Genomic DNA, 26,704 nt, shown 5'->3' on the forward strand with positions numbered 1-26,704 from the left:
AGTTCTAGTTCAGTTCTAGTTCAGTTCTAGTTCAGTTCTAGTTCAGTTCTAGTTCAGTTCTAGTTCATTTCTAGTTCATTCTAGTTCAGTTCTAGTTCAGTTCTAGTTCAGTTCTAGTCTTCTAGTTCAGTTCTAGTTCAGTTCTAGTTCAGTTCTAGTTCAGTTCTAGTTCAGTTCTAGTTCAGTTCTAGTTCAGTTCTAGTTCAGTGCTAGTTCAGTTCTAGTTCAGTTCTAGTTCTAGTTCAGTTCTAATTCAGTTCTAGTTCAGTTCTAGTTCAGTTCTAGTTCAGTCTAGTTCAGTTCAGTTCTAGTTCAGTTCTAGTTCAGTTCTAGTTCAGTTCTAGTTCAGTTCTAGTTCAGTTCTAGTTCAGTTCTAGTTCAGTTCTAGTTCAGTTCTAGTTCAGTTCTAGTTCAGTTCTAGTTCAGTTCTAGTTCAGTTCTAGTTCAGTTCTAGTTCAGTTCTAGTTCAGTTCTAGTTTAGTTTATCTAGTTTCTAGTTCAGTTCTAGTGCACTTCTAGTTAGTTCTAGTTCAATTCTAGTTCATTCTACGACATTTTTCTATAGAAAGAGTCTCTCAATGAGCGACATTTCTTCTATAGAAAAAGCGCCTCTAGTGGTTTGCCTCTTCCGATCTGTTCTGTTAATCAGTTGGTTACGTTAAACTTTACACTACTCACGCTCCAACTCAATCTGCTCAACAACTCGTATGTCTGTCTATCTGACTGCCAGCCAGCTAGCCTGCTTGTCTGCCTGTCAGTTTGTATAGATTTCAGTGTTTTTTTTTTGTTAAACTCTACAAACCAAAGAAGTTGCTCTACAACTGATCGTACTCGCTTACTACCTTAAAGCCCAGTGCAAAGCATACATGGTCGGGTACGTCCGACGGTACGGATAAGTGTAGTTGTGATGTTGTTTTCTTGTTACCTTTAAAGCTAAAGTTCATTTATGTAGCTTTTTTCTTGGGGTTGTTGTTGTGTTTGTTGATATCGTTGTTGCTGTTATTTTTATTCATAAAACTTAAATAAAAAACGGTATACAAGAAAATGTAAAATGTAAAATTTTATTTAAAAAAATCTTGTAAGGCCGCCATTATTGGTTTAATTTAGTTTTTTGTTGTTGCTGTTGCTGTTGCTTTTGATCTCATAGTTTATCAAGCTGAAACTAAAAGCTTTTTTTGTCTTGTAATAATCGTGCAACAATAACAACTACAAAACAACAGCAAAGTTAAACTTAAAAACAACAACAAAGAAATTGCAATAATTTTCAGTAGTTGTTGTTGTTGCTGTTTATTTGTTTGTTACGTTTCATCGTTTAAGCTTGGCTTTAATATTGAAAGCGAAAATTACTTGCATTTTTATTTTGGCTTTGAGCAATTAAGTTAAAACAAAAACAATTTAGAGAAAGAGAGTGAGAGTGTTGTTAATGCTATTAAGAGAGCGTCAGTAATTTATATAGAGCGAGAAAATTAACAAGTTGTGAGTAGAACTTAAAGCTTTATTTGTAGTTAATTGAGTGAAATGAATTGAGTTTTAAACTCGTATTGAAAATATAGAGGATTTAGGGAAGCACTTGACGAACTTAAAGCGGCTGTACTATAGGGAGTAAATTTCTATAGAAAAAGTGTCGCTTTAGAGAGACTTTTTCTATAGAAAAAGTGTCGCTTTTAGAGAGACTTTTTCTATAGAAAAAGTGTCGCTTTTAGAGAGGACTTTTTCTATAGGAAAAGTGTCGCTTTAGAGAGACTTTTTCTATAGAAAAGTGTCGCTTTTAGAGAGACTTTTCTATAGGAAAAGTGTCGCTTTTAGAGAGACTTTTTCTATAGGAAAAGTGTCGCTTTTAGAGAGACTTTTTCTATAGAAAAATTGTCGCTTTTAGAGAGACTTTTTTCTATAGAAAATTTGTCGCTTGTAGAGAGACTTTTTCTATAGAAAAAGTGTTGCTTTTAAAATATACTTTTTCTACAGAAAAAGTGTCGCTATTAGAGAGACTTTTTCTACAGAAAAAGTGTCGCTATTAGAGAGACATGTTCTATAGAAAAAGTGTCGCTTTTAGAGAGACTTTTTCTATAGAAAAAGTGTCGCTTTTAGAGAGACTTTTTCTATAGTAAAAGTGTAGCTTTTAGAGAGACCTTTTCTATAGAAAAAGTGTAGCTTTTAGAGAGACTTTATCTATAGAAAAAGGTGTTGCTTTTAGAGAGACGTTTTCTATAGAAAAAGTGTCGCTTTTAGAGAGACTTTTTCTACAGAAAAGTGTCGCTTTTAGAGAGACTTTTTCTATAGAAAAAGTGTCGCTTTTAGAGAGACTTTTTCTATAGAAAAAGTGTCGTTTTTATAGAGACTTTTTCTATAGAAAAAGTGTCGCTTTTAGAGAGACTTTTTCTATAGAAAAAGTGTCGCTTTTAGAGAGACTTTTTCTATAGAAAAAGTGTCGCTTTTAGAGAGACTTGTTCTATAGAAAAAGTGTCGCTTTTAGAAAGACTTTTTCTATAGAAAAAAGTGTCGCTTTTAGAAAGACTTTTTCTATAGAAAAAGTGTCGCTTTTAGAGAAACATTTTCTATAGAAAAAGTGTCTTTTAGAGAGACTTTTTCTATAGACTTTTTCTATAGAAAAATTGTCGCTTTTTGAGAGACTTTTTCTATAGAAAAAGTGTCGCTTTAGGGAGACTTTTTCTATGGAGATAAAGAAATAGAAAAATTGTCGCTTTTAGAGAGACTTTTTTATAGAAAAAGTGCGCTTTTAGAGAGACTTTTTTATAGAAAAAGTGTCGCTTTTAGAGCGAGATTTTCTATAGAAAAAGTGTAGCTTTTAAATAGATATTTTCTGTAGAAAAAAGTGTCTATTAGATAGACCTAGAAACAAGTCTTCCAATTTTGTCTTGAACTCTAAACTTCAATTATTTCGTTAGTTTGAAATTTATTAACATTGACCTGTGACAACTTTAAAGTTTTAGAATTAAAAAAATTATTAAAAATTATATTTTTCAAAATTTATTCTTGCGAAATACTAAAAAGCGATAACGTTTGACCATAAATAATTAACGAAGAAAAAAAATTACGAACTAATAAATTCATTTGCTTAATTTAGCAAAATTTTAATAATTAATTTATTTATGAATGAATTGATTAGTTTAAATTTGTTTTTAAAAGACTCATTTAAATTCTAATACGACTAATTTGTTATTGATTTCCTTAGTTTAATATATATTATAGAAATTTCAGTAGTTCGAAACGTGTTACATATTTATTCAGTTCTTTCTTTTGGTTATTTTTGTTGCAAATTCTCTAGAGATAGAAATTCAGATTAAAATGGAAAGTTAAAACAAAAAAAATCGCTTAAAATATGGGTTACAGCAAGTTTGTAAGATCATTTAGTTTTAATTAATATTAGATTAGGTTTCTAGCAACAGTTTTGGGTCAAAAAAAGTTGTAAATGTTTAATTAGAATGAAAAATATATTAAAGTTTTGATCTTGCAAACGTTATAAAGTGTAAAGATAAAGAAAAAGTAGAGTTTTTGGTAATAGTTTTTCTAAAGAAAAAGTGTCTCTATTAGAGAGAGTTTTTTATAGAAAAAGTGTCCCTATTAGAGGGAGTTTTTCTATAGAAAAAGTGTCCCTATTAGAGGGAGTTAGAGCGAGTTTTCTATTAGAGCGAGTTTTTCTATAGAAAAAGTGTCTCTATTAGAGAGAGTTTTTCTATAGAAAAAGCGTGGCTCTATTAGAGGGAGTTTTTCTATAGAAAAAGTGTCTCTATTAGAGGGAGTTTTTCTATAGAAAAAGTGTCTCTATTAGAGGGAGTTTTTCTATTGAAAAAGTGTCTCTATTAGAGGAAGTTTTTCTATAGAAAAAGTGTCTCTATTACAGGAAGTTTTTCTATAGAAAAAGTGTCTCTATTACAAGAAGTTTTTCTATAGAAAAAATGTCTCTATTAGAGGGAGTTTTTCTATAGAAAAAGTGTCTCTATTAGAAGAGAAGAAGGAGTTTTTCTATAGGAAAAGTGTCTCTAGTAGAGGGAGTTTTTCTATAGAAAAAGTGTCTCTATTAGAGGGAGTTTTTCTATAGAAAAAGTGTATCTATTAGAAGGAGTTTTTCTATAGAAAAAGTGTCTCTATTAGAGGGAGTTTTTTCTATAGATAAGTGTCTCTATTAGAGGAGTTTTTCTGTAGAAAAAGTGTCTCTATTAGACAGAGATTTTCTATAGAAAAAGTGTCTCTGTCTTTATGAGAGAAAGTTCTTTTATAGAAAAAGTGTTTCTATGAGAGTGAGTTTTTCTATAGAAAATGTGTCTCTATTATAGAGAGGTTTTCTATAGAAAAAGTGTCTCTATTAGAAGAAAAAGTAGAGTTTTTGGAAAGAGTTTTTCTATAGAAAAAGTGTCTCTATTAGAGAGAGTTTTTTATAGAAAAAGTGTCTCTATTAGAGGGAGTTTTTCTATAGAAAAAGTGTCCCTATTAGAGGGAGTTTTTCTATAAAAAAAGTGTCTCTATTAGAGGGAGTTTTTCTATAGAAAAAGTGTCTCTATTAGAGGGAGTTTTTCTATAGAAGAAGTGTTTCTATTAGAGAGAGATTTTCTGTAGAAAAAGTGCCTCTATTAGAGGGAGTTTTTCTATAGGAATAGTGTCCCTATTAAAGAGAGTTTTTCTATAGAAAAAGTGTCTCTATTAGAGCGACTTTTTCTATAGAAAAAGTGTCTCTATTAGAGAGAGTTTTTTCTATAGAAAAAGTGTGGCTCTACTAGAGGGAGTTTTTCTATAGAAAAAGTGTCTCTATTAGAGTGAGTTTTTCTATAGAAAAAGTGTCTCTATTAGAGGGAGTTTTTCTATTGAAAAAGTGTCTCTATTAGAGGAAGTTTTTCTATAGAAAAAGTGTCTCTATTACAGGAAGTTTTTCTATAGAAAAAGTGTCTCTATTACAGCAAGTTTTTCTATAGAAAAAGTGTGTCTATTACAGGAAGTTTTTCTATAGAAAAAGTGTCTCTATTACAGGAAGTTTTTCTATAGAAAAAATGTCTCTATTAGAGGGAGTTTTTCTATAGAAAAAGTGTCTCTATTAGAAGGAGTTTTTCTATAGAAAAAGTGTCTCTAGTAGAGGGAGTTTTTCTATAGAAAAAGTGTCTCTATTAGAGGGAGTTTTTCTATAGAAAAAGTGTATCTATTAGAAGAAGTTTTTTCTATAGAAAAAGTGTCTCTATTAGAGGGAGTTTTTCTATAGATAAAATGTCTCTATTAGAGGAGTTTTTTCTGTAGAAAAAGTGTCTCTATTAGAGAGAGATTTTCTATAGAAAAAGTGTCTCTGTCTCTATGAGAGAAAGTTCTTTTATAGAAAAAGTGTTTCTATGAGAGTGAGTTTTTCTATAGAAAATGTGTCGCTTTTAAAGAGACTTTTCTATAGAAAAAGTATCACTTTTAGATAACTTTTTTTAATTATTTTAAAAGTTAATATTTCTATTCATATTGAAGAAAAAGTTTAACAAATGTTTTTTAATAAATGTTTATAATAATTTACTGCTACTACATCTTTAATCTTTTTTTTTCCAAAAACACTGATAAATGTTTAGCTTTATTAATATTGTATAATAATTAATGGATTTATTTTTAAATATTATTAGTTCATATAAAGGTGGTTGAAGAAAAAAAGAAATTTCCTTAAAAATGTAAAATTAAAAATAAAAAGTAAAAGTTCAAATCAACAAATAACGCCCCTTAAAAAAAACTCCTATTTAGCTAAAGCAAATCTTCGCCCCCTAAAAAAGAAGTAGTAAAACAATTAAATACCGAAATTAACTACAAGTAGTAGAAACATTTATAATAAATAAATTACAAATATTTGTTAAATGTTTTTTTTTTTTTTGTTTTGTTTATTTTGTGGTTAAATCATGTAATTGGTTTAACACTTATATAATCTTTTATTTGTTTAGTTTAGTTGCTTATTTATTTCGTTTATTGTTTTTAATCTTTAAATCTTGATCTGTGTTATTTTTTTCTTTTGGTTAAAAACAAAAATTAATTTAAAAAGAAATGTATGTTAATGTCTCTTTAGTTTAAATTTTTAAATGTTATTTCTTGTTTTGTGTAACAGTTACTGTCATTAGTTTACCATTTTATAAACTGTTTGATTTTGTATCAGTAAAAATTTAAATTAATTGAAGAAATGGTCTAACTAATAGAAAGACAAATTAAATAGAAAATCTCACCAATATCGACACTTTTTCTATAGAAAAACTCTCTCTAATAGAGACTCTATTTCGATAGAAAAACACTCTCTAAATAGAGACACTTTTCCTAAAGAAAAACTCTCTCTAATAGAGACACTTTTTCTATAGAAAAACTCTCTCTAATAGAGACACTTTTTCTATAGAAAAACTCTCTCTAATAGAGACACTTTTTATATAGAAAAACTCACTAATAGATACGCTTTTTCTATCGAAAAACTGTCTCTCTTATAGAGACACTTTTTCTATAGAAAAACTCACTAATAGACACATTTTCTATAGAAAAACTCACTAATAGACATATTTTCTATAGAAAAACTCTCTCTAATAGAGACACTTTTTCTACAGAAAAACTCTCTTTAATAGCGACACATTTCTTATAGAAAACCCTTCCCTAATAGAGACACATTTTCTATAGAAAAACTTTCTCTAATAGAGACACTTTTTCTATAGAAAAACTCTGTCTAATAGAAACACTTTTTCTATAGAAAAACTCTCTCTAATTGAGACACTTTTTCTATAGAAAAACTCTCTCTAATAGAGACACTTTTCTATAGAAAACTCTCTCTAATAGAGACACTTTTTCTATAGAAAAACTCTCTCTAATAGAGACACTTTTTCTATAGAAAAACTCTCTCTAATAGAGACACTTTTTCTATAGAAAAACTCTATCTAATAGAGACACTTTTTCTATAGAAAAACTCTCTCTAATAGAGACACTTTTTCTATAGAAAAACTCTCTCTAATAGAGACACTTTTTCTATAGAAAAACTCTCTCTAATAGAGACACTTTTTCTATAGAAAAACTCTCTCTAATAGAGACACTTTTTCTATAGAAAAACTCTCTCTAATAGAGACACTTTTTCTATAGAAAAACTCTCTCTAATAGAGACACTTTTTCTATAGAAAAACTCTCTCTAATAGAGACACTTTTTCTATAGAAAAACTCTCTCTAATAGAGACACTTTTTCTATAGAAAAACTCTCTCTAATAGAGACACTTTTTCTATAGAAAAACTCTCTCTAATAGAGACACTTTTTCTATAGAAAAACTCTCTCTAATAGAGACACTTTTTCTATAGAAAAACTCTCTCTAATAGAGACACTTTTTCTATAGAAAAACTCTCTCTAATAGAGACTCTATTTCGATAGAAAAACTCTCTCTAATAGAGACTCTATTTCGATAGAAAAACTCTCTCTAATAGAGACTCTATTTCGATAGAAAAACTCTCTGAGACTCTATTTCGATAGAAAAACTATCTCTAATAGAGACTCCATTTCGATAGAAAAACTCTCTGAGACTCTATTTCGATAGAAAAACTATCTCTAATAGAGACTCCATTTCGATAGAAAAACTCTCTCTAATAGAGACTCTATTTCGATAGAAAAACTATCTCTAATAGAGACTCCATTTCGATAGAAAAACTCTCTCTAATAGAGACACTTTTTCTATATAAAAAATCTCTCTAATAGAGACACTTACTATAGAAAAAGTCTCACTAACAGCGACACTTTTCCTATAGAAAAGTCTCACTAACAGCAATACTTTTTCTATAGAAAAAGTCTCTGTAACAGCGACACTTTTCTATAGAAAAAGTCTCATTAACAGCGACACTTTTTCTATAGAAAAAGTCCCATTAACAGCGATACTTTTTCTATAGAAAAAGTCTCACTAAAAGCGACACTTTTTCTATAGAAAATGTCTCACTAAAAGCTACACTGTTTCTATAGAAAATGTCTCACTAAAAGCGACACTTTTTCTACAGAAAAAGTCTCACTAAAAGCGACGCTTTTCCTATAGAAAAAGTCTCACTAAAAAAAGTCACTAAAGCGACACTTTTTCTATAGAAAATTTGTCGCTACTAGTGATGCTTTTTCTATAAAAAAGTCTCTCTAAAAACAACACATTTTCTATAGGAAAAGTCTCTCTAATAGCGACACTCTTTCTATAGAAAATGCCTCTCTTCAAGCGACACATTTTCTATAGAAAATATCTCTCTAAAAGCAACACTATTTCTATAGAAAAAGTCTGTCTAATAGTGACACTTTCTATAGAAAAAGTCTGTCTAGTAGGGACACTTTTTCTTTAGGGAAGTCTGTATAAAAGCGATATTTTTTTTATAGAAAAAGTCTGTCTAAAAGCTAAACTTTCTATAGGGAAGCCTGTATAATAGCGATATTTTTTCTATAGAAAAAGTTTGTCTAATAGTTACACTAAAAACGAAACTTTTTCTATAGAAAATGTCTCTCTTAATGCTGCAATTTTTCTATAGAAAAGTTTCATTAGAATCGACACTTTTGCTGTAGAAAATATCTCTCGACTTGCCATACTTTTTCTATAAAAAATGTATAGTAAGTGTATAGGAACTTTATTGTTTCAATTACAATAATGGTAAAACAAAAGACTTAAGCTACACACTTGTTAGTGTGTTGACATAGACATGCATTTTTTTTTTTTTTTTTTTGTGAAAAAATTAAACTTTTTAATAACTTTAAACCGTTTTAAAATGATTTTCAGACACTAAACTCCTTTCCATTTTTGATAATAAATTGTAAATTCATGAATATTTAAATCAGAGGGGAATATGCGACATACTCTTTAACTTTATGACTTTATGATAATTTTTATTACCTTATTGGTTATTTTTTAAATATTTTAAAATTAAATTGTACTAATAAAATAAAAGATTTTATAAAAAATAAAAATATATTACAAGATATTTGACAAAAATCAGCAGCCGCTATAAGAAAACATTTTTAAAATTACATCATAATTTGCATGTTTGATGACAATTTCTTGAATGCGCTGCTGAATGAGTGGTCAGCAGTGGTCATCGTTAGCTTTTTTTCAAGCAGTTTTTTAAAAAGTCATTGTTTTTTGTTTTTATTATCTATTATTTGTTGCTTTTAACGGTTGGCCGGTTGATTGGTTGTTTAGTTTTGTTTTATTTTTGAGTTTTGAGTTTTGACGTCTTTTGTTTTTTTTAGTTTTCTTGTTTTAAAGTTAAATAATCATTCATAGATGATCAAGTTTTGTAATAAAGTTGAACAAATTTATGGTTTATCAGTGTGTAAATGTAGTCGTTTTTATTACTATTATTTCGGTATAAAAGTCGTTGGCGGATTTGAACATAAATCAACGTTAATTAGTGTTAATTGGTGCAAGACAGTTACAAAAATTACCTAAAAATATTTTATAAATTATTCATTTTACTTTAAAGCTTAAATAAGACCTTGAATTATTTGTCTAATTTTGTTTTGTGTATTTTATTTTTTTCTAATTTCAAATTTCTTTATTTCCCCTATTTTATTCGCCACAATAAACTACAAATGACTTATGTTGCAAGTTATGAAAATTTGCAAATAAACAAAAAATTATGGTGATTCATCTAAAAAAAGTTCAAAACAAAAAAGTTTATTGTTACCTTTTATTGTTTAATAACAATATAATAACAATTAACTACCAAACTCATTTCAAAAAACAAAAAAAAAACATTAATTAATAAATCGAGAATTGTAATAAAAAACCATCAATAAAATGTAAATCTGTAAACCACAAATTTGTAACTTTAAAGTTTTTTAACCTTTTTTTTCTCGCGAGAAAATTGAATTTAAATTTCAAGTTGTTCCACTAACCTTGTTGTTTTTCTGTTTATAATTAATTAAAATTAAAAATGATTTAAATCACACAATATGAAAACGTACCAAATTTAACGAATTTCAATGTAAATAATATTTTCACTTTTTCGAAAATGTCCCTTTAAGTGCAACACTTTTTCTATAGAAAATGTCTCTTTAAGAGCGACACTTTTTCTATAGAAAATGTCCCTTTAAGTGCGAACACTTTCTATAGAAAATGTATCTTTAAGAGCGACACTATTCCTATAAATGTCTCTTTAAAAGGGACATTTTTTCTATAGAAAACTTCTCTTTAAGTGCGACACTTTTTCTATAGAATATGTCTCTTGAAGACCAACACTTTTTCTATAGAAAATTTCTCTTTAAGAGCAACACTTTTTCTATAGAAAATGTCTCTTTAAGAGCAACACTTTTTCTATAGAAAATGTCTCTTTAGGAGCGACACTTTTTTGATAGAAAATGTCTCTTTAAGAGCGATACTTTTTTTTATAGAAAATGGGTCTTTAAGAGCGACACTTTTTTGATAGAAAATATCTCTTTAAGAACGATACTTTTTTTTTATAGAAAATGGGTCTTTAAGAGTGACACTTTTTCTATAGAAAAAGTCTCACTAACATCGACATTTTTTGTATAGAAAAAGTCTTACTAAAAGCCATACTTTTTCTATAGAAAAAGTCTTACTAAAAGCCATACTTTTTCTATAGAAAAAGTCTTACTAAATGCGATACTTTTTGTATAGAAAAAGTCTCACTAACAGCGACACTTTTTGTATAGAAAAAGTCTCACTAACAGCGACACTTTTGACACTTTTTGTATAGAAAAAGTCTCACTAACAGCGACACTTTTTGTATAGAAAAAGTCTCACTGACAGCGACACTTTTTGTATAGAAAAAGTCTCACTAACAGCGACACTTTTTGTATAGAAAAAGTCTCACTAACAGCGACACTTTTTGTATAGAAAAAGTCTCACTAACAGCGACACTTTTTGTATAGAAAAAGTCTCACTAACAGCGACACTTTTCTATAGAAAAAGTCTCACTAACAGCGACACTTTTTGTATAGAAAAAGTCTCACTAACAGCGACACTTTTTCTATAGAAAAAGTCTCACTAACAGCGACACTTTTTCTATAGAAAAAGTCTCTCTAATAGCGACACTTTTTCTATAGAAAAAGTCTCTCTAATAGCGACACTTTTTCTATAGAAAAAGTCTCTCTAATAGCGACACTTTTTCTATAGAAAAAGTCTCTCTAATAGCGACACTTTTTCTATAGAAAAAGTCTCTCTAATAGCGACACTTTTTCTATAGAAAAAGTCTCTCTAATAGCGACACTTTTTCTATAGAAAAAGTCTCTCTAATAGCGACACTTTTTCTATAGAAAAAGTCTCTCTAGTAGCGACACTTTTTCTATAGAAAAAGTCTCTCTAATAGCGACACTTTTTCTATAGAAAAAGTCTCTCTAATAGCGACACTTTTTCTATAGAAAAAGTCTCTCTAATAGCGACACCTTTTCTATAGAAAAAGTCTCTCTAATAGCGACACTTTTTCTATAGAAAAAGTCTCTCTAATAGCGACACTTTTTCTATAGAAAAAGTCTCTCTAATAGCGATACTTTTTCTATAGAAAAAGTCTCTCTAATAGCGACACTTTTCTATAGAAAAAGTCTCTCTAATAGCGACACTTTTTCTATAGAAAAAGTCTCTCTAATAGCGACACTTTTTCTATAGAAAAAGTCTCTCTAATAGCGACACTTTTTCTATAGAAAAAGTCTCTCTCATAGCCACACTTTTTCTATAGAAAAAGTGTCGCTATTAGAGAGATATAGCGACACTTTTTCTATAGAAAAAGTCTCTCTAATAGCGACACTTTTTCTATAGAAAAAGTCTCTCTAATAGCGACACTTTTTCTATAGAAAAAGTCTCTCTAATAGCGACACTTTTTCTATAGAAAAAGTCTCTCTAATAGCGACACTTTTTCTATAGAAAAAGTCTCTCTAATAGCGACACTTTTTCTATAGAAAAAGTCTCTCTAATAGCGACACTTTTTCTATAGAAAAAGTCTCTCTCATAGCCACACTTTTTCTATAGAAAAAGTGTCGCTATTAGAGAGATATAGCGACACTTTTTCTATAGAAAAAGTCTCTCTAATAGCGACACTTTTTCTATAGAAAAAGTCTCTCTAATAGCGACACTTTTTCTATAGAAAAAGTCTCTCTTATAGCGACACTTTTTCTATAGAAAAAGTCTCTCTAATAGCGACACTTTTTCTATAGAAAAAGTCTCTCTAATAGCGACACTTTTTCTATAGAAAAAGTCTCTCTAATAGCGACACTTTTTCTATAGAAAAAGTCTCTCTAATAGCGACACTTTTTCTATAGAAAAAGTCTCTCTAATAGCGACACTTTTTCTATAGAAAAAGTCTCTCTAATAGCGACACTTTTTCTATAGAAAAAGTCTCTCTAATAGCGACACTTTTTCTATAGAAAAAGTCTCTCTAATAGCGACACTTTTTCTATAGAAAAAGTCTCTCTAATAGCGACACTTTTTCTATAGAAAAAGTCTCTCTAATAGCGACACTTTTTCTATAGGAAAAGTCTGTCTACTAGTCACTATTAGTGAGACCTTTTCTTTAGAAAAGCCTCACTAGTAATTTCTTCTATTGAGTTCAATTCCACTGTACTCCGCTTAGACTGTTTACAAACCTTAGTTATATTTAACATTCAATAATTATTTAGCAAAATTTAAACACTTTAACTATTTTGATTTAAAGTATTTAAGTAACTAAAGTGAATTAATAAATTTGATTGCATGTTTGAATAATGTTTGATTGCTTCTTTTATATATTGGCAACGAAAAAAAAAACAATAATTAAGTAATCAATAGTGTAATGAAAAAAATTTTAAGAAGTTTACAACATTGATTTTTATGCTTTTATTTAATTACAACCGTATTTATTTAAACAATAGAAACTTCAATTGCCTTAAAACCAACAACAAATCAAAATCAAAACAAAGTTTTCAAAGTACAATACAAAACAAAAGACTTAAGACGAATACACTTCTAGATCACCTTGTTTGTTGTTAGTAAATGCACATGAGTGTTTTTTTTTATAAATAATTTTAACTCTATGACACTTTTTTTTTTTGCTTCCAACCAAAGTTTTAATTTCCGTTCAAGTGAATTCTGCACTCAAGTTTTTTTTTTTTTCATAATTTTTATATAAAAAAACTACAATATTTTAAACCTTGACATCACAATTATTGCATTATTTTATACCTTAAAAAACCAAAAACTATAACAATACTAACAACAACAAATTCATCAAAAAAAATTAGCAACTTGTACAATTGTATATTATTTTTGGTCGCCAAAAAAAACAATTGTTATGATTTAATTATTATTTTATTTGAATTGTTATTGCTGTTGCTTAGTTGGTCTCTAATTTAGACTGTCGTCCACCAACTAGACTTAATATTCGGCTGACTAAACTTTAGTATCTTCAATGACAAAGTTTTGTTTGTCAAACCAACTGACTCAGTCAAGAATGACAATCATCATAACTAAATATTATGTGGTTTAGTTTAAATCCTTGAATATGACCTGTGACCCTTGACGAACCACAGCAAGCAAAACCAAAGTGAGAAAAAAAAAGACAAAAGTGAAAAGAAAAAGTGTCGCTGCTAATGAGACTTTTTCTATAGAAAAACAGTCGCTGTTAGTGATACTTTTTCTATAGAAAAACAGTCGCTGTTAGTGAGACTTTTTCTATAGAGAAACAGTCGCTGTTAGTGAGACTTTTCCTATAGAAAAACAGTCGCTGTTAGTGAGACTTTTTCAATAGAAAAACAGTCGCTGTTAGTGAGACTTTTTCTATAGAAAAACAGTCGCTGTTAGTGAGACATTTTCCATAGAAAAAGAGTCGCTGTTAGTGAGACTTTTTCTATAAAAAAAATGTCGCTATTAGTGACACTTTTTTTATAGAAAAAAAGTTGCTGTTAGTGAGACTTTTTCTATAGAAAAAGAGTTGCTGTTAGTGAGACTTTTTCTATAGAAAAAGAGTCGCTGTTAGTGAGACTTTTTCTATAGAAAAAGTGTCGCTGTTAGTGAGACTTTTTCTATAGAAAAAGTGTCGCTGTTAGTGAGACTTTTTCTATAGAAAAAGTGTCGCTGTTAGTGAGACTTTTTCTATAGAAAAAGTGTCGCTACAAGTGAGACCTTTTCTATAGAAAAAGTGTCGCTACAAGTGAGACCTTTTCTATAGAAAAAGTGTCGCTACAAGTGACACCTTTTCTATAGAAAAAGTGTCGCTATAAGTGAGCCTTTTTCTATAGAAAAAGTGTCGCTATAAGTGAGACCTTTTCTATAGAAAAAGTGTCGCTATAAGTGAGACTTTTTCTATAGAAAAAGTGTCGCTATAAGTGAGACTTTTTCTATAGAAAAAGTGTCGCTATAAGGGAGACTTTTTCTATAGAAAAAGTGTCGCTATAAGGGAGACTTTTTCTATAGAAAAAGTGTCGCTATAAGGGAGACTTTTTCTACAGAAAAAGTGTCGCTTTTAGTGAGACTTTTCCTTTAGAAAATGTGTCGCTTTTAGTGAGACTTTTTCTATAGAAATTGTGTCGCTTTTAGTGAGATTTTTCTATAGAAAATGTGTCGCTTTTAGTGAGACTTTTTCTATAGAAAATGTGTCGCTTTTAGTGAGACTTTTTCTATAGAAAATGTGTTGTTTTTAGTGAGACTTTTTCTATAGAAAATGTGTCGCTTTTAGTGAGACTTTTTCTATAGAAAAAGTTTTCTTCGATAAAGTTTTTTCTAAGACACGCTTTTTCTATAGAGAAGGTTTCCTCAAAAATACATTAAACTCCCTATTTTCATCTCCACTGTTTTGTTGTAAATCTATTAAATAATAATTATATTATTACAATTTTTTCTCTATAAATAGCTATTATTATTTGTTAATTTATAATATTTATCAGTTATTTTTAAAACCATCTGCCACTTGCAGTTGAAAACAAAACAAAAAAAAAAAAACAAAGAATTCTGAAATAGAAAATCATGAAGCGTAAATAAAAAAAAAAAAAATTAAATTGCAACACTCTCAATTGTTAGCTTTTGTTTATTATTATTTAAAAAAAAAAATTATTATTAAGGGGATTTCTTACAAAAAAAATTCATATCATTTTTACAAAACTTAAAATGGTGATGACAGCCCAAGTACTTTAATAATAATTTGAGGTTTAAACAAACAAAAAATGCCGAAAAATTATAAACGTTTTTAATATTGTTTGGTGTTGTTTAGTTCATTAACTTTTAATATTTTTGTTTTTGGTATTTAAAATACTCATTTTGGGCTTTAACTGTAATTTGTTTAAATAATTAAAATTTTTTTTGTGAAGTGTGCAAAAGCAAAAATGTTGTAATTGATATTTGAAAATCTAATAAAAAAAAGCAAGAAATAGGTAAATAATTTTGTGTGAGAAATTTAAAGTTTTTGTTTAATGCATTTTTTTTTAATTATTGCATAAACCAAAGATTATAAAAAAACATTTGAATTTATAAAAGAAAACCAACTAAAGCCTCGCTAGAATCGAAACATTCTCTATAGAAAAAATAGCGAAACTTTTTCTACAGAAACCGTACCAAAGCATAGACACTTTTTCTATAGAATATGACCTACAAACAGCGACGCCTTTTCTATAAAAGATGACCCACAAATAGCGCCATCTTTTCTATAGAAAAGTCCCACAAATAGCGACACCTTTTCTACTGAAAAACTCTCACTAACAGCGAACTTTTTCCATAGAAAAACTCTCACTAACAGCGACACTTTTTCCATAAAAAACTCTCACTAACAGCGACACTTTTTCCATAGAAAAAGTCTCACTAACAGCGACACTTTTTCCATAGAAAAAGTCTCACTAACAGCGACACTTTTTCTATAGAAAAAGTCTCACCAACAGCTACACTTATTCTATAGAAAAAGTCTCACTAACAGCGACACTTTTTCTATAGAAAAAGTCTAACTAACAGCGACACATTTTCTATAGAAAAAGTCTCACTAACAGCGACACATTTTCTATAGAAAAAGTCTCACTAACAGCAACACATTTCCTATAGAAAAAGTCTCACTAACAGCAACACATTTTCTATAGAAGAAGTCTCACTAACAGCGACACATTTTCTATAGAAAAAGTCTCACTAACAGCGACACATTTGCTATAGAAAAAGTCTCACTAACAGCGACACATTTGCTATAGAAAAAGTCTCACTAACAGCGATACATTTGCTATAGAAAAAGTCTCACTAACAGCAACACATTTTCTATAGCAAAAGTCTCACTAACAGCGACACATTTTCTATAGAAAAAATCTCACTAACAGCGACATATTTTCTATAGAAAAAGTCTCACTAACAGCGACACATTTTCTGTAGAAAAAGTCTCACTAACAACGACACTTTTTCTATAGAAGGTCTCACTAACAGCGACACTTTTGCTATAGAAAAAGTCTCACTAACAGCGACACATTTTCTATAGAAAAAGTCTCACTAACAGCGACACATTTTCTATAGAAAAAGTCTCACTAACAGCGACACATTTTCTATAGAAAAAGTCTCACTAACAACGACACATTTTCTATAGAAAAAGTCTCACTAACAGCGACACATTTGCTATAGAAAAAGTCTCACTAACAGCGACACATTTTCTATAGAAAAAGTCTCACTAACAGCGACACATTTTCTATAGAAAAAGTCTCACTAACAGCGACACATTTTCTATAGAAAAAGTCTCACTAACAGCGACACATTTGCTATAGAAAAAGTCTCACTAACAGCGATACATTTGCTATAGAAAAAGTCTCACTAACAGCAACACATTTTCTATAGCAAAAGTCTCACTAACAGCGACACATTTTCTATAGAAAAAATCTCACTAACAGCGACATATTTTCTATAGAAAAAGTCTCACTAACAGCGACACATTTTCTGTAGAAAAAGTCTCACTAACAACGACACTTTTTCTATAGAAGGTCTTACTAACAGCGACACTTTTGCTATAGAAAAAGTCTCACTAACAGCGACACATTTTCTATAGAAAAAGTCTCACTAACAGCGACACATTTTCTATAGAAAAAGTCTCACTAACAGCGACACTTTTTCCATAGAAAAAGTCTCACTAACAACGACACTTTTTCTATAGAAAGTCTCACTAACAGCGACACTTTTTCTATAGAAAAAGTCTCACTAACAGCGACACATTTTCTATAGAAATAGTCTCACTAACAGCGACACATTTTCTATAGAAACACAGTCACAAAAAGTTTTTCTTTTGTAGAGACTTTTTCTATAGAAAAAGTGTCTCTTTTGTAGAGACAAGAAAAAGTCTCACTAACAGCGACACTTTTTCCATAGAAAAAGTCTCACTAACAACGACACTTTTCTATAGAAAGTCTCACTAACAGCGACACTTTTTCTATAGAAAAAGTCTCACTAACAGCGACAGATTTTCTATAGAAATAGTCTCACTAACAGCGACACTTTTGCTATAGAAATAGTCTCACTAACAGCGACACATTTTCTATAGAAAAAGTCTCATTAACAGCGACACATTTTCTATAGAAAAAGTCTCACTAACAGCGACACATTTTCTATAGAAAAAGTCTCACTAACAGCGACACATTTTCTATAGAAAAAGACTCACTAACAGCGACACATTTTCTATAGAAAAAGTCTCACTAACAGCGACACATTTTCTATAGAAACACAGTCACAAAAAGTTTTTCTTTTGTAGAGACTTTTTCTATAGAAAAAGTGTCTCTTTTGTAGAGACTTTTTCTATAGAAAAAGTGTCTCTTTTGTAGAGACTTTTTCTATAGAAAAAGTGTCTCTTTTGTAGAGACTTTTTCTATAGAAAAAGTGTCTCTTTTGTAGAGACTTTTTCTATAGAAAAAGTGTCTCTTTTGTAGAGACTTTTTCTATAGAAAAAGTGTCTCTTTTGTAGAGACCTTTTCTATAGAAAAAGTGTCTCTTTTGTAGAGACTTTTTCTATAGAAAAAGTGTCTCTTTTGTAGAGACTTTTTCTATAGAAAAAGTGTCTCTTTTGTAGAGACTTTTTCTATAGAAAAAGTGTCTCTTTTGTAGAGACTTTTTCTATTGAAAAAGTGTCTCTTTTGTAGAGACTTTTTCTATAGAAAAAGTGTCTCTTTTGTAGAGACTTTTTCTATAGAAAAAGTGTCTCTTTTGTAGAGACTTTTTCTATAGAAAAAGTGTCTCTTTTGTAGAGACTTTTTCTATTGAAAAAGTGTCTCTTTTGTAGAGACTTTTTCTATAGAAAAAGTGTCTCTTTTGTAGAGACTTTTTCTATTGAAAAAGTGTCTCTTTTGTAGAGACTTTTTCTATAGAAAAGGTGTCTCTTTTGTAGAGACTTTTTCTATAGAAAAAGTGTCTCTTTTGTTGACACTTTTTCTATAGAAAAAGTGTCTCTTTTCTTGAAATTTTTTGAATTGTCAATTTTGTTTTAATATTCCATAAATTTTGTCAAAATTGCAAAATTATTTCATGAATAATTCCAATTTAAACAAAAATTAAAACACTTTTTTTATTTTAATAAACAACTAAAGTTCAAGTACTGGTAATTGAACTTTTCAACAAATTAATGTTTCATGAATGGATCTCATTTAAATATTGTTTATTATCATCATGCCCAAATGATATTGATCCGAAAATAATATTTATGATTTGAAAAAAAAAAATGTTACTTTTACACACAACAACTGCAACAACAAGCAAATTGACCCCAGAGTCATTTAACACTTTATCTTCCGTCATTTATTGTTTCGTTGTTAAATTAATGACATTTTAACAATAAAATTAAAATCAAAAAAAAAAAAACTCAAGCTTTTGTTGTTAATTATTTAACATAATCAATAAGTATTTGAAAATTTTAATTGTAGTTAAACGTACGAGTTATTTATAATTAAATTGTTAAAACAATGAACTTTTTAAGAAAAACAAATTCAATTTAAAATTCGAAATGCAAATCAGAAAAAATTGTATTTTTCTTTGTAAATTATTTGTTATTAACAAGAATTTACAATTGATAACCGACATATTTTTACATTTTCGACAATTTGTCACCAAATTTGGAATAAAAACGAAATTTAAAAAAAAGTACCTCTCACATGTTATTTCTATAAATGTCGTGCAAATGCAAATTATTAAGTGTCGACAATGCAATTAATAAAATTTGCTTAAAAAATTAATTAAAAAATATTCAATAAAATACGCAAATGTGCAGGAATTTATTAACATTTTAATTTTTCGTAAAGTGTGAACTTATAACATATTTGTTTACAAACATTCCTAGATTTATACGGCCAAAACAAAAGATTTAAGCAACGAACTTGACTTTTTTTTACAAATTGTTATTTTATTGTTTATTTCCTTAAACAAACAATAAAAGATATAAATCGTACTATTATTAAACGACTTAACAGTACGTGTTACTTTCATTATGTCATTTTTGACAATCGTTAATAGACAGCCGTTAAATGATGAGTCCATTAAAAGTGTGTTAACACTGAATTATGAAAAAAATTAAAATTTTCAAAAACTTCTCTGAATAGAAAGTGTTTCTAATAGTGAAACTTTTTCTATAGAAAAAGTGTCGCTGTTAGTGAGACTTTTTCTATAGAAAATGTGTCGCTGTTAGTAAGACTTTTTCTATAGAAAATATGTCGCTGTTAGTGAGACTTTTCTATAGAAAATGTGTCGCTGCTAGTGAGACTTTTCTATAGAAAATGTGTCGCTGCTAGTGAGACTTTTCTATAGAAAATGTGTCGCTGCTAGTGAGACTTTTCTATAGAAAATGTGTCGCTGCTAGTGAGACTTTTCTATAGAAAATGTGTCGCTGCTAGTGAGACTTTTCTATAGAAAAAGTCTCTGTGAAGAGACACTTTTTCTATAGAAAGGTCTTAATGAAGAAGACACCTTTTCTATAGAAAAAGTCTCTATGAAGGAGACACCTTTTTCTATAGAAAAAGTCTCTATGAAGCAGACACCTTTTGTATAGAAAAAGTCTGAATCAGAAACATTTTCTCTTTGAAAAAGTGTCTAATTTTTCTATAGAAAAAGTCTCTATGTAGCAGACACTTTTTTATAGAAAAGGTCTCTGAAGGAGATGTTTTTTCTATAGAAATAGTCTCTAAGAAGGAAACACTTTTACTATAGAAAAATTCTCTATAAAGGAGACACTTTTTCTATAGAAAAAGTCTCTATGAAAAAGTGTCTCCTTTTTGTATAGAAAAAGTCTCTATGAAGCAGACACCTTTTCTATAGAAAAAGTCTCTATGAAGGAGACAATTTTTCTATAGAAAAAGTCTCTATGAAAAAGTGTCTTCCTTTTTCTATAGAAAAAGTCTCTATGTAGCATCTGAACGAGATATTTTTTCTATAGAAATAGTCTCTATGTAGCATCTGAACGAGATATTTTTTCTATAGAAATAGTCTCTATGAAGGAGACACTTTTTCTATAGAAAAAGTCTCTATGAAGGAGACACTTTTTCTATAGAAAAAGTCTCTATGAAGGAGACACTTTTTCTATAGAAAAAGGCTCTATGAAGAAAAAGTGTCTCCATTTTGTATAGAAAAAGTCTCTATGAAGCAGATACCTTTTCTATAGAAAAAGTCTCTATGAAGGAGACAATTTTTCTATAGAAAAAGTCTCTATGAAAAAGTGTCTCCTTTTTCTATAGAAAAAGTCTCTATGAAAAAGTGTCTCCTTTTTCTATAGAAAAAGTCTCTATGAAAAAGTGTCTCCTTTTTCTATAGAAAAAGTCTCTATGAAAAAGTGTCTCCTTTTTCTATAGAAAAAGTCTCTGTGAAGAAGATACTTTTTCTATAGAAAAAGCCTCTGTGAAGGAAACACTTTTTCTATAGAAAAAGTATCTGTGAAGAAGATACTTTTTCTATAGAAAAAGTCTCTGTAAAGAAGACACTTTTTCTATAGAAAAAGTCTCTGTGAAGGAGACACTTTTTCTATAGAAAGTCTCTATGAAGGAGACACTTTTTCCATAGAAAGTATGTAAAAAAATACACTTCTTTTCTTTATAAAAAGTCTGTATTAAAGAGATAGTCGTTTTTCTATAGCAAAAAAATCTTTTCTAAAAAGACCTTTTGAAGATGTTCGTTAAAGAATCTTCTTTTTGAGGAGTTTATTTCCTTAGAAAAAGTGTCTCCTGTGTTAAGAAGTTTTCTGTTTTCTTTCCCAATTTACTTTCGTTTCATTTTTCTTAATAAAAAGTGTGTATTGGGGTCAGTAAAACGTATATTCACCTAACAATTGCTTTTTAATATTTGGTGACAAGTGTTACTTATTTTTTTTTTTTTTTTTGTAAATTTTTTTTTTGAAAAAAACACAAAAACAGCCTCCAGCTTATTGGAGTCAGTTTGTCGTATTGGCAGTTTTTGTTTACTTCTTTCGAACTTTAACTTCAGTTTATAATTTATGAGTTTATTATACCCATCGTTTGTAATAAGAAAATTTTTATTTATTTTCATTAAACCTTTGTAAGACATAAAGTTTTATTACCCTGTAAGTTGTTTTTTTTTTTTTTTTTTTTTGGTGGGTGCTTTAATGTGGAGTATAACAGGTTAAGGTAGTGTTTTCAAAAAAGTAACAGAATATGAATCATAATTCTTGAAAAAAAAAACTTGAAAAAGGTTATTGTAATTTCAGTTCAGAAATTTGATGGAGATCAAAGTGACAATAACAATAACTAATTACAATTTGATTGTTTTTTTGAGGAAAAAAAAAACACTTAATAAACATTAAGTTAAATCATAAAAAACAAATTGTATTGAAAAACAGTAGCAGAAGTATAATAAAATGTTTAATTATGAGTTCAAAAACATCTCTGAACTAAGTAAAAGCTAATTAGAATTTGAAATGTTAATATAGAACACATATTTTAAGATAAAATCGATTTTTAAATTATGTCTTAAAAAATCATAAATTTATTTTGTAGTTTACAAAAAAAAGTAATAAACAAAGTTTGTATTTTCAACGCTTTTCAAATGTGAAGCGATTAGAGCAATTAATTTTCATCAAGAAAACAAATCCTACAGACTTATAAGACTAAATTAACATAGAATTTTATTAAAAATAACATTAAATACGACGACAGATGAATGATTAGGAGGAAAGTTAGTGTTAAAGGGAGTTTTTAAATTAATCACTGCCCTCTTCTTCCTCAGATTCTTCTTCAGAAGCGGAGGCTTCTTCCTCATCGTCTTCATCCTCTTCCTCCTCACTGGCTGGTTTCTTTTGTTTTTTATCGCCCTTCGATTTAGATTTATCGCTCTAAAAAAGTTAAATTTAAATTAATAAAAAAATATCAAAACTCCACAAACTCTACTCACTTTACTCTTCTTCTTTTCTGGCTCTGAATCTTCCTCGCCAGATTTATCTTTCTTTTTCTTGCTTTCCTCCGATGATGATGAATCATCCTCTGATATATATTCTTTAGATTTAAATGATCCTGAGGTATTTGCCGCCTTTTTGGTGGGTGATGCTTCCTTTTTACGTTTTTTGCTTGCCGCTTTACTACTACTTTTGGTGTTGTCTTTCTCCTCATCATCACTGTCATCGGCTGTTGGTTTATAGTCTTTCATTTCGTCTAAATATCTTTGTTTATCCTTGGCTGCCTTTTCTTCCCATTTGGATTTATCCTTTAGTTCTCTCCACATTTCACCGCCTTTTTTGGCAATTTCAGTTATTTTTATACCAGGATTGTCTTTTTTGATTTGTTCACGTGTATCATTGAGCCACAACATGAAGGCGGTGGTGGCTCGTTTGGGTTTGTTGGAATCTTTCTTTTTGGTGGGTTTTTTCTGAAAAAAAAGGAAACCAATTTTATGTTTTTGTATATTTTTATTCGAATAAATTTTGATACGAATAATTCTAAATTATTATTTAAATAAATTTTTTTTTTTGAAAAAATTTTATTCGAATAAATGTTTATCAAATAATTTTTATTCGAATAAATTTTTATTCGAAATTTTAATCGAATGTTTTATTTGAATACTTCTATAAAAAAAAATCTTTACAAAAGAGACACTTTTTCTATAGAAAAAGTCTCTACAAAATAGACACTACAAAAGAGACACTTTTTCTATAGAAAAAGTCTCTACAAAAGAGACACTTTTTCTATAGAAAAAGTCTCTACAAAAGAGACACTTTTTCTATAGAAAAAGTCTCTACAAAAGAGACACTTTTTCTATAGAAAAAGTCTCTACAAAAGAGACACTTTTTCTATAGAAAAAGTCTCTACCAAAGAGACACTTTTTCTATAGAAAAATTCTCTACAAAAGAGACACTTTTTCTATAGAAAAATTCTCTACAAAAGAGACACTTTTTCTATAGAAAAAGTCTCTACAAAGAGACACTTTTTCTATAGAAAAAGTCTCTACAAAAGAGACACTTTTTCTATAGAAAAAGTTTTCTACAAAAGAGACATTTTTTCCATAGAAAAAGTCTCTACATAAGAGATACTATTCCTATAGACACTTTTTCCGTAGAAAAGTCTCTATAAAAGAGGGACTTTTTCTATAGAAAAAGTCTATATAAAAGAGGGACTTTTTCTATAGAAAAACTCTCTATAAAAGAGACACTTTCTTTAGAGAAAGTCTCTCTAAAATAGACGCTTTTGTTGTAGAGAAAGTCTCTATAGAAAATGTTTTCTACAGAAAATGTTTTTAAATATTTCAATGAAAGAAAATGTTTCTCACACTCACCGATTTCTGTTTTCTCTCCACCTTTTCTTTTTTCTCTTTCTTCTCCTTCTTATGCTTCTTCTCACCACCACCATCACTGCCACTACCTTTGCCACTAGCATCTGAATCATCCGAATCACTTTGAGCATTTGAATCGTATTCCTCTGCCACATCCGATACGTCACCGGTAGGATTGAAATCTTCATCGGTAGATTCTTCTTCTGAACCCTCATCATCATCGGAATCTTTCTCTTGTGCTTCAGCTTTAACACGTGCCAAATAGGCATCGGGTTCATTTTCATTATCCGAATCACCGAAATCAACATCCTTATAGCCGCCCTTATTATCTTTACCCGTATTGCTAACATGCAGTTTCTTTTGACTAATAAAATCGTACAGTTTAGAATACTCTTCCTTTTCGATGGAGGAGAAAATGTGAATGGTGCCATTTTTGAGTGTTACTTCAAAATCAAAACTACGTGTTGAACCACCACTACGGGCAAAATTAACCGAGGCAATTTCCTCGAAACGTATGTGTATGGGTGGCTTGTGGATGTAAATGAAACCACGTTCTAAGGGATAGAGATAGCCAGCGGCAGCTTTAAAGGAACAGCCCACAGCAGCGGTGCCGGAGTGTCTATATAAAGAACAGTAAAATAAGTATGTTCTATGCATTAGTTTGTTTTCTAACTTACCCTATAAAATTGCCGGGTCCTGTAATCTTGCGTCCTATTAAAACTTTCATTACCTTGCCCATGACTTCATAGAGCGGGCCCGATATCTCTTTTTCCAATTTACCCTCATATTTCTCTTTTAATTCTTCCTCCGAGAAAGGCAATTCAATTGAAGTTTCCTCTTCGGGACTGAAGAGTAAAACCAAATAGTGGTAACGTGTTTGACCTTGTTTTATGGGAGGATCCAAAGACAAAACAAAGAACATTTGTCGATTGTCCTTATGAGGCAATAAAAACAAACGCAGCACTGAATCCATGGGAATTTTGTAATCAAAAGTTTTACCGTGCAGTTGGAAGAAGGTAGAGAAAACTTTAATATCATAACGACCTCTGGGCGTCAGACAATGAATCTCGCGGAATATAGCAATAGCATCACCCGAAGCAGATATAACCGAGGCTTTGTTCATAACATTTGTTTGGAATGTCTCCACGGGATCATCCTCAGCCGACTCCACTATGGGTATATGGAAACGCATTTCCATTAGACCCACAGGAGCATCATCATTCTGATGAAATTCTAAAGTTACCTCATTTTTACCAGTCATACATTGTGAAACATGTGACAAGGGCACTTCAAAGATGGTTTTGTGATCTTTGTCAAAACTAAGAACAGAACCCTGAAACTTGGCTGTACCCCAATTCCAACCCTTGACACACATTTCCTTTTCCACCAAATCCTGATTATAGGTTTTCTTAATGAATTTGCCCAGCTTTTCATTTTCACTATCCTTAAAGCCGACAAAACGATGTAAATTACCATTCTTGGTAAAGATTCTCAAACCCCAAGTGCCCACAAATTTCTGGGAATTAATTAAATCTATGTCATCGGCTGGAATTTGCTCCACTTTACCCGTTTTGCTATTCTTGAAAACAATTTGTTGTTCGGTCATTTTAGACGTCCGGGAGTCTGAAAAACAACAAATAAAACATAAAGAATTACACAAAAATTTGTAACACACATTGTGTTGTCATGACACTTACCATTACTCCTCTGACTTCTGCCGAAATATCATATTCCAAAGTATCGCTCATAGTTTTTAATTATAATGCAACTGTTGTAGATTTGAATAATATTTAATTATTTCCTATATTTTTTGTCTATTTTCTAGAAACCGGCATGCGTTTTATTCCAAAAGACAAAAAAACAACGCTTTTTTGTGCGCCCAAGAGTAGGAATGACAAGAGAATGATGCGAAAAAAAGCTGTTTTCTTTCTTTGCCAAAATGTCAAATTTGCTATCATAGCAATAATGAATGGCAAATGAAAAAAAGAAGAAGACCTGTAAAGGCATTTTTGCAACAGAGAGCTGCCAGATGATAACGTAAAGCGAAACAAACAACTGCTTTAAAAAATGCAAAAAAGATATAAAGGTAAGTTTATTTTATATTAAATTTTCCAGTAAAATTAAAAGTATATTTTTAAATTTAATTTATTAAAAAACAATGTTATATAAAAACTTTTCAATCGCAAAAATATGTTTAAAAAAAATATGGCAAGCTTTTTAAAAGTATGTGTGAGAGAGAGTGAAAAACCGGCTTTGTTTATGTTTACGAAATTTAAAGCTGGCAATACTGTGAGCAAAAGAAAAACATGTTGAAAAATTAACAAAAACAATAAAAAATTACACAAATTAAAGAAATTTTAAGGAATTATTAAACAATTTTAAGAAAATTAAAGAAAAATGGACAATGTAAGTATAAAACAAACTCCAAAAACCCTTAATAAACTAATTCATTTAAGTTTCTTCACAATATCTAGGAAATGAAATCAAAAGTGGAAGCCTGCAGTCGTACGGCTGAGGATTTACCAAATTATATTATCAATCTTTTGATAAAAGAAGACATGTAGGTATTTATGGGTGCAAAAAAATATAAAAAACTATAATTTTAACTAACTAACTACAGCAAATGAACCGCCTTCTACTTGGATAATGGTCTTTTTGGTGGAATGGCAATGGTGCCTCCGGCAAAGACAATATACAGAAATACTTATAGAATTGCCCACTTCGGAACATACTATTTCACCTTGGATGCTCAACCTATTGTGGATGAGGCTGTGGCCGGACAATTAACCTATTTAATACAGGCCGGCGGCACTGTGAAGTATACTGATCAGCCGATGAAACCTTTTCAACAGACTTTTATTATAACAGCTCAGGATGATAAATGGAAGATTGCTAGTGATTGTTATCGTTGCAGGATGCTTTAGTGACGCAAGATAATAAATCGTAGTTTTAAGTTGGAAAGTTTTGATAATAAATATGATTTTTTTGTAAAATTACTAAATATAAAAGGTTTTTGTAAAAAATAAAAGTTTAACAATTTGATAGTTTTAGTTATACGGGAAAGAATTCCA

At 29.7% G+C, this 26,704-nt stretch overlaps 1 protein-coding gene and 1 pseudogene across 1 annotated transcript; one reads left to right on the plus strand and one right to left on the minus strand.

Annotated features, from left to right (window-relative positions):
- Positions 1 to 21,898: 21,898 nt before the first annotated feature.
- Positions 21,899 to 25,522, minus strand: LOC119614841 (FACT complex subunit Ssrp1-like). The gene is given in 6 exon segments (XM_037970948.1): positions 21,899 to 22,203; positions 22,263 to 22,733; positions 23,637 to 24,252; positions 24,311 to 25,238; positions 25,241 to 25,256; positions 25,331 to 25,522. Coding segments are annotated over 6 exon segments (2,214 nt in total). The 5' UTR covers positions 25,382 to 25,522; the 3' UTR covers positions 21,899 to 22,071.
- A 344-nt stretch (positions 25,523 to 25,866) lies between these two features.
- Positions 25,867 to 26,589, plus strand: LOC119614842 (annotated as a pseudogene).
- Positions 26,590 to 26,704: the final 115 nt, after the last annotated feature.

Source organism: Lucilia sericata, unplaced genomic scaffold, assembly GCF_015586225.1.
Source record: "Lucilia sericata isolate MDLA Ls3-8-SP2 unplaced genomic scaffold, ASM1558622v1 Contig003497F_arrow, whole genome shotgun sequence".
Lineage (NCBI taxonomy): Eukaryota > Metazoa > Arthropoda > Insecta > Diptera > Calliphoridae > Lucilia > Lucilia sericata.